Source organism: Electrophorus electricus, chromosome 14, assembly GCF_041902795.1.
Source record: "Electrophorus electricus isolate QZ-2024a chromosome 14, ASM4190279v1, whole genome shotgun sequence".
Lineage (NCBI taxonomy): Eukaryota > Metazoa > Chordata > Actinopteri > Gymnotiformes > Gymnotidae > Electrophorus > Electrophorus electricus.
Window position 1 is genome coordinate 18,199,341 of NC_137510.1, and position 10,660 is coordinate 18,210,000.

Genomic DNA, 10,660 nt, shown 5'->3' on the forward strand with positions numbered 1-10,660 from the left:
TGTTTTTATAGTTAATAAATACAATTTTCTTCTTACATATCAGTGCACAATGCTGCAAGAAAAAAAACAACTCGGTTTTGCTATGTAGCAGTTGAACTTCCAATTTTTATGTTTGGTTCTGAACAGCTCAAAATCTGCAATCTATCAAACTTAATTTATACAAAAGGAAAAAAGTCGTAGCATATGAAAGTAAAAATAGAGTTAAGTAGCTATAGTGTCATAACAGGGATATCCAGAGAATAAACAGGGAGGAGTTAACGTGTCTGAATTTTCGTGGTTCCTAACACCTACGTGCGCTCTAACATTTTGAGATCGTGGAGGTGAAAGTAAGCTAGCCGCGAATAAGGGTGACGTGCTCCTCTGAGATCATCCTGCATTTGTCTTTAGTAGTTTAGGTTTCGTTGCCAAGTGTGCAATATATATGTCTCTCTTTTTAACTGTTTGACCCAAACTGGGTAAGTCTGAATAATGTTGCCTGCGTCGATTGATCATGTCGTTTTTTGGCATAATTTAACCTCTGGTGCCATCTATCTGTAGCACATCAAACAGGAGTCAATGACTCTTTGAGTAGTCTTAATCGTCTACCATGAAACAGAGCATTGTAACTTATAAGTGTTTATAGAAACTGTGTATATAGTATTGGCTAATTTATTTGATAGAAACTGGTATATTGAAGTCTTCTAGACTCCTTTTAAAGATGAGTGCCTTGAGTAATATGCCTCTGACCAGTCACATGAACTTCATGCTTTGTTCTTGTCACCTCATGCCTGCAATGTTCATTCTCGGCATATGAACACATTTGAATGCAGTATTTCAGCATTTTTGTTGTCATTTTGCGGGACTGTTGTCACTTTGTTTAGGACTGTTTGTTGTCATTTTGCAGGATTGTTTGTTACTGTATGTCTCATCATGGAGCAAGGTCTTCAGGATCTGGGGGAGACTACTGAGCATCACGAATATAGCCTTCCGCTATGTGATATGAAACTCCTATCTCAGCTTGAACCTACCCAAAAGGCACGGGCAGGGGGCAGGGGTGTATGAATGGGCTACACATCAAAGGAAATGTTCAATTAATTTTGTTTATGACTGGCATATAGGCACATAAATGTAGCAAAACCTTCTCATTGTGTATAATGAGTATGGAATAGTGAACTAAGAGAAATACTTCTTTTAAATAGCTCTAATATCTACTTCAAAGTCCCGGAGAAACCTAAGGTTTAAAAAGTACTTGTCTCCTAGTTACAAAAAGAGGATTATGCATTCCTGTTTCCACTGAATTCCTTTAGATGTAAAAAAAATAAATAAATAAATTTAAAAAAAAAAAACAGAAAGAGGGCAGAAAGAAAGCCAGAGGACACAGCGTTTAAATATTTTCACATCTAAACAGGAAACCATTGGATGTCTTGTGTTGACGTTAGAGTAGGAGTACCTGTCAAATCAAATCAAATCAAAATGTATTTATATAGCGCTTTTTACAAGAGATGTTGTCACTTAGCAGCTTTACAAACGTCCAAATTTGACAGTGGAAAAGAAAACCTCCCTAGAGCCTGAGGAAGAACCCTTGAGAGGAACCAAGACTCAAAGGGGGTGCATCCTACTCTGGCTGGGTCTTCTAGTTAACATTTAAATCATAGCTAAATGCTGTTTATGCTGTAACACACCATATAATTTTATTATAACACTCCATCATTGTAATTAGCTTTAAGCTATTGATAATAGTTCTCTCTCTCCCACCCAGTCTAAATTGTCGGTCTTCTCTGGATTTGTAGAGTCGTGGACTTAAAGTAGGTGTTCCTGTGAGGGTTGTCTAATTCTGTCATTCAAGTAGGTCATAAGGGGGGGTAAAGCACACTTTTTTTTCATATTTCCAGAGAGTCTCCTGAAGATGCATGCTTCAGCAGACTTTGCTTGTGGAATTACTCGAACACAGATGTGATGACATGAATGAAAGCAGAATGATTTTGATCACAGATATTTATTTAAATTTAATAAGCATATGTTAGGTATGGGATGATAGGTGTTTTAAAGTGTAACTTTAAAATTGTATTAGAACTTATGATCTTCAGTAACAATAAGTCCATTATGTCTGCTATGATGGTGTAACTTAATTTGTGATCTGTATTAAGATAAATTGCATAATTGTAACCAGTGTTGGAGAAGAAACTGGACTGGATCAGGTAATAAACCACTCTGCCTCCAAGAGCCAGCAGCACAATAACATGAATGAAAGCAACATAACTTTGATAACTGTACATTATACTTCTGTAATCATATTTTGGCATTAATGATAACCATTGAAATGAGTTGAGCTGAAGGCCCCTGGCAGTTTTTATACACTTGCAGCTGTCTGGTCTCGTAGATTCATTGTGATGGTACATAGGTCCATGAGTATGTGAGACCAGAGTCCACAGGCCTGCAGTCTGGAGATTTAGACTGGACATCTCTTTCTCTCTCTCTCTCTCTCTCTCTCTCTCTCTCTCTCTCTCTCTCTCTCTCTCTCTCTCTCTCTCTCTCTCTCTCCCTCAGGAGCCTGAAGAGGAAGAGATGTGCTTCAGGCTAAACCAGCGGCCCCTGCTGTCTGTGTTTGCTTTGGAGGAGTTTGAGTTCCCTGCTAGTGTACATCTCCAGAAAATGCCCCTTTTCCCCAAGTGGCGTCTGCCTCTCAAGCTTACAGCTCTTGTCATGGCCGTGGCCTTTATCTACACGTTCCTGCGAGATGTTCTGCAGCCCTTTGTGTCTCAGGGAAAAAATGATTTCTACAAGATCCCCATCCTGGTGCTCAATAAAGCACTGCCCTACACCGCTATCACGTTGCTGAGCCTGGTCTACCTGCCAGGGGTGCTGGCAGCTCTGCTGCAGCTGCACAGAGGTGAGCTACACAAACAGCAGGAGGTGATATAAATTATTCAAGACTGTGATGTACTTACATTGGCACACAAACACAAGATTGCAATCACATTTAGAAAACAGATTAACATGAGGGTGAGTGTTATGAACTGCAATAGGCAAAGTACATGGGGACAAGAGAGGAGGAGCATTATTTTTAGGAGCAACTTGGCACAATCTCTCCTTCCTGAAGACAGCCACCTAGCCTGCAACCTCAGAGGAGCCTTAACACACTTGTCAGAAACACACAAATCAAACATGGAACAAACTAATCCAGTATGTTTATAGAGCCTCCACCTACCATTAAACTACAAGCCCCTCACTTCCCCTGCCAGACATGTGCTTTGTACTGCTTTGAGCAAGCTGAAAATTGTGGCTTTGGCAGTCCGTTTTTGTACTTATGGCACACGTTTGATTGTGTGTCTAAGTGTCTTTTGCAGTCAGATAATCTGGGTGAAACGGGCATTGGTAGCTCAGTGGTTAAGGTACTTGATTTGTAGTGGGAAGGTTGCTGGTTTAAGCCCCACCACTGCCAAGTTTCCATTATTCACCCTCTGAGCAACCCTCAATTGTTGAAGTTGTACTCAGTCATAATTGTAAGTCATTTTGGGTAAAAGCATCAGCTAAATGTAAATGGGTGTTGCCAACTGCCTGCCTTGGTGTGTGTTTGGTTGTATGTTATTCTGTAATTTGAAGAGTGAACCCTATTGTGTTAAGACTGATTTCGATCATTTGTTTTGAGGTGAGTTGGGGTTCAACTCACACCAGAGATCTTTGGAAACATTTGGTCAATACATGAACAGCTCATGGTCAGTACATCTTGGCCTATAGAATCTCTCTTAGGGAGCATGGAATCCTACATGATTGATAAGTGAGTTTCCATTTGGAGAATGGGTTCTACATTTATCACATACATCATATCTCAAATGTAAGTGTTTGTTATATAAGGTGGGAAATACTGGCATACTACAAAGATGAGCTATATACGTCTGTAGCCTCTCCGCTGGCCAGACTTTCCACAGAAATATGTGTACATTCTCATTCATAAGGCAAACTGGTTAGGAGTTTATTAAACTCGATGACAGAATTACCACAATACAAGCGCTCTTGCCATGCACATGCAAAGCATTGATTAGAAAGAGACTTTTTGTTGGAATTATGTACTTCCAAATACTGGAACCAAATAATGTCTGAAATGTTTGATTCTGTGTTGTTTCGGTAAAAGTAAAATGAAATAAGGTTAGCTGTGGTATTTCTCTACCAGGCACTAAATATAGGCCTTTCCCTGTTTGGCTGAAAAACTGGATGAGTGGGAGGAAACACATTGGTCTTCTGGCTTTCCTATTGGCTTGCCTCCATTCCATTTACAGTCTGACTTACCCAATGAGACGCTCTTACAGGTACAAGGTCCTCAACTGGGCCTTCCAGCAGGTGAGTAGGGGGTTAATGGGGGAGGGCTACAGGAGGGTTAAAGGAAATGTTTCAGGGAGATATACTTCTATACTTTTCAGATGGCCTATTCATACAGAGCTTTGGTATTCTTTTGCTTTCAGGATGTCTTCAGCCACATGACATTTAGATGAATACACCATTGACTCAGTGTGTTATGTTCTTACAATTCACATTCATAAAACCATTTTATATCTCACAATAAGACTTCTTTGTGATTTTTTCTGCAATCTACATTGGATAATCTGACTGTCCTTAGTGAATGTGTGAATATCTTTGCCCTTTTGCATATGTTAGTCATAAGTCATGTGTTGTTTTCTGAAACATGCTGGAATTCAAATAAATTAAAGAAGAAATTAAAGAATTTAAAGAAATTAAAAGAAGGAGGGCAGAGTATTTTTTGTAAAAAGATAATCCTCTGTGCCTCTCATGTACTACACAATCCCTTCACTGATACATTTTGCTCATCATAATAACAGTTCTCACACTACCTGTGGGGCAGGTGAAACAGAAGAAGGAGAACTCGTGGGTGGAGGATGATGTCTGGAGAATGGAGATTTACATCTCCCTAGGGATCCTAGCACTGGGTATTCTGGCCTTGGTGGCCATCTCCTCCCTGCCCTCTGTTAGTGGCTTGCTTAACTGGAGAGAATTCCAATGCATCCAGGTAGGTATGAGAAATTAAACATACAGATGAGATGAGTGAGATGTGGGGTCTGATTGTTAAACTATGCTAAATTGTTAAGTAGGATAAACTTTGTCTTGAACTGCCTTTGCTCAGTAAAGGATTATCCTAACCATGTATCAGTCAGTGTCCACTCAAGGTAGTGCCAAGATTGCATTCCACAACCATGGGCGACAACATATAGGCATATCTCTGCATGGACTTCTTAGTAATTGAGATAGAATCTCCGGATGTTTCTGGTATTGTAGAGAACTCTGGGATTCGCAGCTCTGCTCCTGTGCACAGCTCATGCTCTGGTGTATGGCTGGAAGAAATGGGTGGAGCTAAATCACTATGTGTGGTACACACCTCCATCATTCATACTGGCATCCTTCCTACCATCTCTGGTCTTACTGCTCAAGGCTCTGCTGGCTATACCCTACTTAGACAAGAAACTGGAACGCATTCGACAAGGTTGTGAAAGACCAGGGCAAAGGACAATGTCAGAAAAGGACTCCATCTGACTCTCTTATGTTTGTCTAAATATGTGTCTATGGTGAATGTAGCATATGTTCCTGAGTCTTGGTTTTGCTTTGCGGTGTGCATTTTTACGCTATTGTATTATGTACAATATTGCAATATATTACCTGTTATTTTAAGATGCAATTTAGATGCACATATGTACTCAAGTCTTTAATTAACTCTGTTATTTTTTTAAATGTGTTTATAAACGACATGTTTGGTGTTGCTTTGTTAGTATTTACTATTAATGTATAATGTGTTACATCTGCATTAAAAAAGACTGAGGGACTGTTATGGTCTAATAATTGCGACCTCATTCAGATATCGCGGGTTTCTTACAAAAATAATCCTATGCATTCCTTCAGTTATGGCCCTGAGAGCATAAACTGTTTCTTGCGGGTGCTTTTTTTTAATCCCCTAAAATCACGCTCTGTTGTCAGTGTTCGTGATGACTGCAAGAGGAGTGAGGGAAAACTAAAGCCTACATTGCAGATGAGTGATACCTGCGTTACCAGAGCGCACCGATACTCGCTCGCTGAGTGGTGCGTTCTCGGATGTGCTCCGCCTGCATGAGCTTCTGTTTCGCGTATGATCAGACCGATCACGGCAAGTCAAGCGATCAGAGGGAGGGGAGTGCGACCCCTGTCAGGGAGGACATCTCCAGTCTTTTCCATGTTATCACAGTGGATCCTATGACAGGTACCGTTAGCGATAACCTTGAGTTGTTTTTGTCGCCAAATGAATTATGGTTACCGAAGTAGAACCAATCACGTGAAACCAATGCACCACGTTTTCCGACAAAAAGTCGTATTGTATTTTTTTTCCTCTTGTTTCTGCATTGCATTGCAAAGTGACATGGGCAGTTGTCTCATAGATTGCCGATGTGTAATATTTTCGAATAACATTATCGAAGTCGCGGTATTTTCAGTGAGACGTGAATCCAGTTTTCTGACCTCACCGATTGCGATGATTTGCCAATATGGGGACTATGCTCCGTTAGCATAAAAACGTGTGGCCGTGCAGCAGAAAAATAATAGTATATAAAATATATAATACTGTATAATATGCCCTGTAGAGCTTATAGAAGTCTAACAGTCTCAAAACATCTCACACAGGTCGTGTAACCGGCTATCAGGAAATTCAGTTTAAAATGATGCTTTGCCTGTTACTGAAGTTGCTATATAAAACAGTTTTTGGTTGATGACCAAGGCTACTAGATTATGTTGTTACTGTCTTAAGTACTACTCTGCTGCAATAAATCTTAGTATCCAACATCCGTTAAATATTTTTGTTCCAATGAGTAAAACAGGATAGAATTCATGACCAGTTTATAGTTTTAACCAGAGGTGTCGTTTTAGTTTCTTGGAATCAAGATCAGGAGCTCCAGGCCTGAAAATGGACTCAATTTCCCTGATGGGCAGCAGCCCTGTTCGCTCCAAGGCCTCCTATCTGCCCAACGGACTGAAGAACGGACCCAGGGAGGGCGCCAGCAAGCCCACTGTGGCCATCATTGGCTCGGGGGACTTCTCTAAGTGCCTAGCTATCCGCCTACTCCACACTGGCTTCCATGTGGTGGTAGGCAGCCGGCAGCCCAAGCGGGCAGCTGACGTCTTTCCACACGTGGTGGACGTGACCCATCATGAGGATGCTGTGAGCAAATCCTCCATGGTTTTCCTGGCCATCCGCAGGGAGCACTACCCCTCCCTCTGGGACATTAAGCACTTGTTGGCAGGGAAGATCCTAGTGGATGTCAGCAACAACAGGCGAGTGAACCAGTATCCAGAGTCAAACGCAGAGTACCTGGCGTCCCTTTTCCCAGAGTCTACTGTGGTCAAAGGGTTTAATGTCATCTCAGCCTGGGCCATGCAGTCAGGCCCAAAAGATGCCAGTCGACAGGTAAGATATGGGATCCAGGCAGTCACATGTCGAATAAAGCCATCAGCGGATGTAATATATCCATATGTAACAAATATTAGTTGTTGACTGGTAGATTAGTGTTCTGCATGAATTTGGCAATCTATTGTAGCCTCCTTAATTGGCCCCACATGGATCCTCTCTCCATGCATTTAAAGAATAATTGAAGGAGCCTCATTAAATTAAAAGCCCAGGATGTAATGATGGGTAGCACTGTGTTGGCAAGGCATTGTACCAGTCGCACCAGACATGCTGACAGCAGCATAATCAGCTAAGCATCCTGACAGCACAGTTCAGAATGTTAGTGCTAAGCTTTACTGCAACCCCTACTTCATTGATATGGAAGTTGAGCATAATATACTCAGTCATACCCAAAAAGTGGTTTTGTTTTATTATTAATTACAAAAGGCTATTACTATATATTATATATGTATGAAAAACATGGAACAAAAGAATACAGCACCCTGATGTCAGCAGTGTAGGCTGGAGTTTAAGGGGATAATATTGTCTTCTCATATCACTTTAGGTCCAGTCAGATCTTAGAAAGGTTTTTGTAGGAATAGGGCCAGCTTTGCAGATTTTGCAGTCACATTCAAGCCTCTGCTTTGGCTCTTAACTGCTGCGTTAAGGCTTAATTCAGTATATACATTAGAAACAGTAGGATATTATTCTGCAGAATATTAAAAAAGAAAGCTTTTAAAGAGATATTTGGCTATTAAAAGCTACTGCCCCAGTGTGCTCTACTTTCCCAGGTCTAATTTGTAAAATGCTTAAACCTTGGCAATATAATTTCATAGTTAGAGGATCCCCTGAGAGTTGTTAGTCTCCCACAGCTTCCTTGTGCTTGTAAACTGCAAGGCATTCATGGCTTTTGTCTGCTTCTTATTAAAAATTAAATGCAGGGAAAATGTACCCATCTAATGGCCAGCCCCTGCTCTGGTCCCATGCTGCAGGTGTACATCTGCAGCAACTCGGTGGAAGCGCGTGGGCAGGTCATGGAGGTGGCCCGGCAGCTCGGCTTCGTGCCCGTGGACATGGGCATGCTCTCTTCAGCCAAGGAGGTGGAGAACATGCCGCTGCATCTCTTCTCTGACTGGAAGGGCCCCGTTCTAACATCTGTGGCCCTTGCCATCTTCTTCTTCGTCTACTCCTTTGTCCGGGACATCATCCACCCATACATGAAGAGTGGACAGAGCCTTTTTTACAAGATCCCCTTGGAGATGGTGAACAGGACACTGCCTGTGGTGGCCATAACCCTGCTGGCGCTGGTCTATCTGGCCGGGCAGCTGGCTGCTGTGCAACAGCTCTTCTATGGGACCAAGTACAAGCGCTTCCCCCACTGGCTAGAGGGCTGGCTGCAGAGCAGGAAGCAGCTGGGCCTGCTCAGCTTCTTCTTCACCTGCGTGCATGTGCTCTACAGCCTCTGCCTGCCCATGAGGAGGTCTGAGCGGTACCTGCTGCTCAACATGGCCTACCAACAGGTGTGTGTGTGTGTGTGTGTGTGTGTGTGTGTGTGTGTGTGTGTGTGTGTGTGTGTGTGTGTGTGTGCATTTAGCATCTTGATCAGAAGTGCAAATCCATATTCTGTAAATTTCATTGTTTGGGCAAACACTATTAATTATACTACCACTAAATGCACAAATGTACAATTCAGGTAAAAAATATTAGCCCCTTTTATGAAACCAAACAAAACCTTTAGCTTTTCTCAGGAAATTACCAAAAGTGTTTATAGCATAATTACTTCCTAAAGAATGAAGACAAAATCTCTATGAGGTATGAAGTATGATGAAGATATTTTACTGATGTAGTGATTTGAAACAACAAAAAACTAAACTTAGAAGGCCAAAATGATTAGCCTTTAAACAATTAATAGTCAATAGTGTAACCTTTCTGGCTGACAGCAGCCTTTAACTGTTCCCAGCCAGGTTGGCTCATGCATTGAGGCATCTAAGCCTCCATGACAAATTGTTTCAGCTCATCCACATTACATATTTTTCAAGCATGAACCTTAACCTTGAGCTCCTGCCATACAATCTCAATAGGCTTGAGATCTGGCCTTTGAAAAGGTCCACCCCAGGACATGGATTTTGGTGTTTCAAACCACCTTGGAGATATACTGGAAGACCCATCAGTAACCTTAAACCTGACTGGCACATTATCCTTCAAAATGTCAGCATAATCTTCTTTCTTCATGACCCCATGAACCCGGACAAGTTCCTTTTGCCTGAAGCAGCAAAACCTTCCCAGAGCATTATGGTCCCAACAACCATGTTTAGGAACTGTAGGAACTGTGTTTCTAGGTTGAAAGTCTAACCCTTCTTTAGCCAAACAAAAGCAACATCCATATGCCTGAAGAGCTCCAATTTGGTCTCATGAGACCAGACAAACTTCTAAAACTCATATCCATGTTTTAAATAGACATGGGTAAACTTCAGTCTTGCTTTGATGTCTCATTATGTGAACAATGAAGTTTTCCTTGGGTGACGACCTCAAAGCCCACCATGATGAAGAGCCCTCACAGCAGTCTTCCTTGTGTTTTCAAGATCAAAAGAGACCAGTAAAAACTGATCTGGGAGTTCTTATGGACATATCTGCTTATTTTCCTCTCTACTGTCTTTGAGATATTGTACTTGCAACCACACACAGGCTTGTTTCTAACAGAAGAAACAAACAAACTATCCTTGTACTTGCAATTATTCATCGTTCAACTGTTCTGGACACTGAAATGCTTGGAAATTGCAGTATAGCCATCCCCCTTATGATGGGCATCCACCACCTTCTTTCTGAGTTCCAGACTTATTTCTTTGCTTTTTGGCATGATAAAATTACTTGTTATAAGGAACGAAAGAGTGGTGCCTTAGTAAAGTCTTGTTGTACAGAATAAAGTCAAATGAATTTCAGGTGAGGTTTGAAAACAAAGTTTTAATTTGCTACATTTTTGACTACACAGGTTTTCAATACATTTGTTGTACAGCTGTCTTGAAGATTTTTGTTAGTCCAAAATTGAATGTGAATGTTTTAATCCGTTATGTATGATATTCACATCTTTGAATTTTGTTCCATATCTACTTGAGGGCTAATTACTTTTAAATTAATTGTAACCTAATGTGGTTAATTTTGGTTAATTCAAAATCTTTGTCTGGATATCTTTACAGATTTGCATACCTAAGCAGTTTGATTTTGGTACCTTACATGTATGGAAAATTGCAAATGAAACCCAGAATA

At 41.1% G+C, this 10,660-nt stretch overlaps 2 protein-coding genes across 2 annotated transcripts in view; both read left to right on the forward strand.

Moving 5' to 3' along the window:
* The first annotated feature begins 297 nt into the window (after positions 1 to 297).
* LOC113581176 (STEAP1 protein-like) lies at positions 298 to 5,746 on the forward strand. The gene is made up of 6 exons (XM_027016139.3): positions 298 to 455; positions 884 to 2,177; positions 2,527 to 2,869; positions 4,151 to 4,317; positions 4,838 to 5,002; positions 5,269 to 5,746. Exons 3-6 carry the CDS (start codon positions 2,545 to 2,547, stop codon positions 5,521 to 5,523), a joined length of 912 nt encoding a protein of 303 aa, XP_026871940.3. The 5' UTR covers positions 298 to 455; positions 884 to 2,177; positions 2,527 to 2,544; the 3' UTR covers positions 5,524 to 5,746.
* Positions 5,747 to 6,054: 308 nt separating this feature from the next.
* LOC113580528 (metalloreductase STEAP2) overlaps positions 6,055 to 10,660 on the forward strand; it is a 9,042-nt gene continuing 4,436 nt past the window's right edge. The window contains exons 1-3 of the mRNA XM_027015136.2: positions 6,055 to 6,220; positions 6,880 to 7,417; positions 8,389 to 8,916. Coding sequence (XP_026870937.1) covers positions 6,917 to 7,417; positions 8,389 to 8,916 — 1,029 coding nt within the window. The 5' untranslated portion in view covers positions 6,055 to 6,220; positions 6,880 to 6,916. The remainder of the gene's footprint in view (positions 6,221 to 6,879; positions 7,418 to 8,388; positions 8,917 to 10,660) is intronic.

Coding starts and splice junctions, on each gene's coding strand:
- LOC113581176 (XM_027016139.3), top strand. CDS start 2,545: ATGTGCTTCAGGCTAAACCAGCGGCCCCTGCTGTCTGTGTTTGCTTTG. Junction 2,870..4,150: donor TCTGCTGCAGCTGCACAGAG/GTGAGCTACACA, acceptor TTTCTCTACCAG/GCACTAAATATAGGCCTTTC. Junction 4,318..4,837: donor TCAACTGGGCCTTCCAGCAG/GTGAGTAGGGGG, acceptor CCTGTGGGGCAG/GTGAAACAGAAGAAGGAGAA.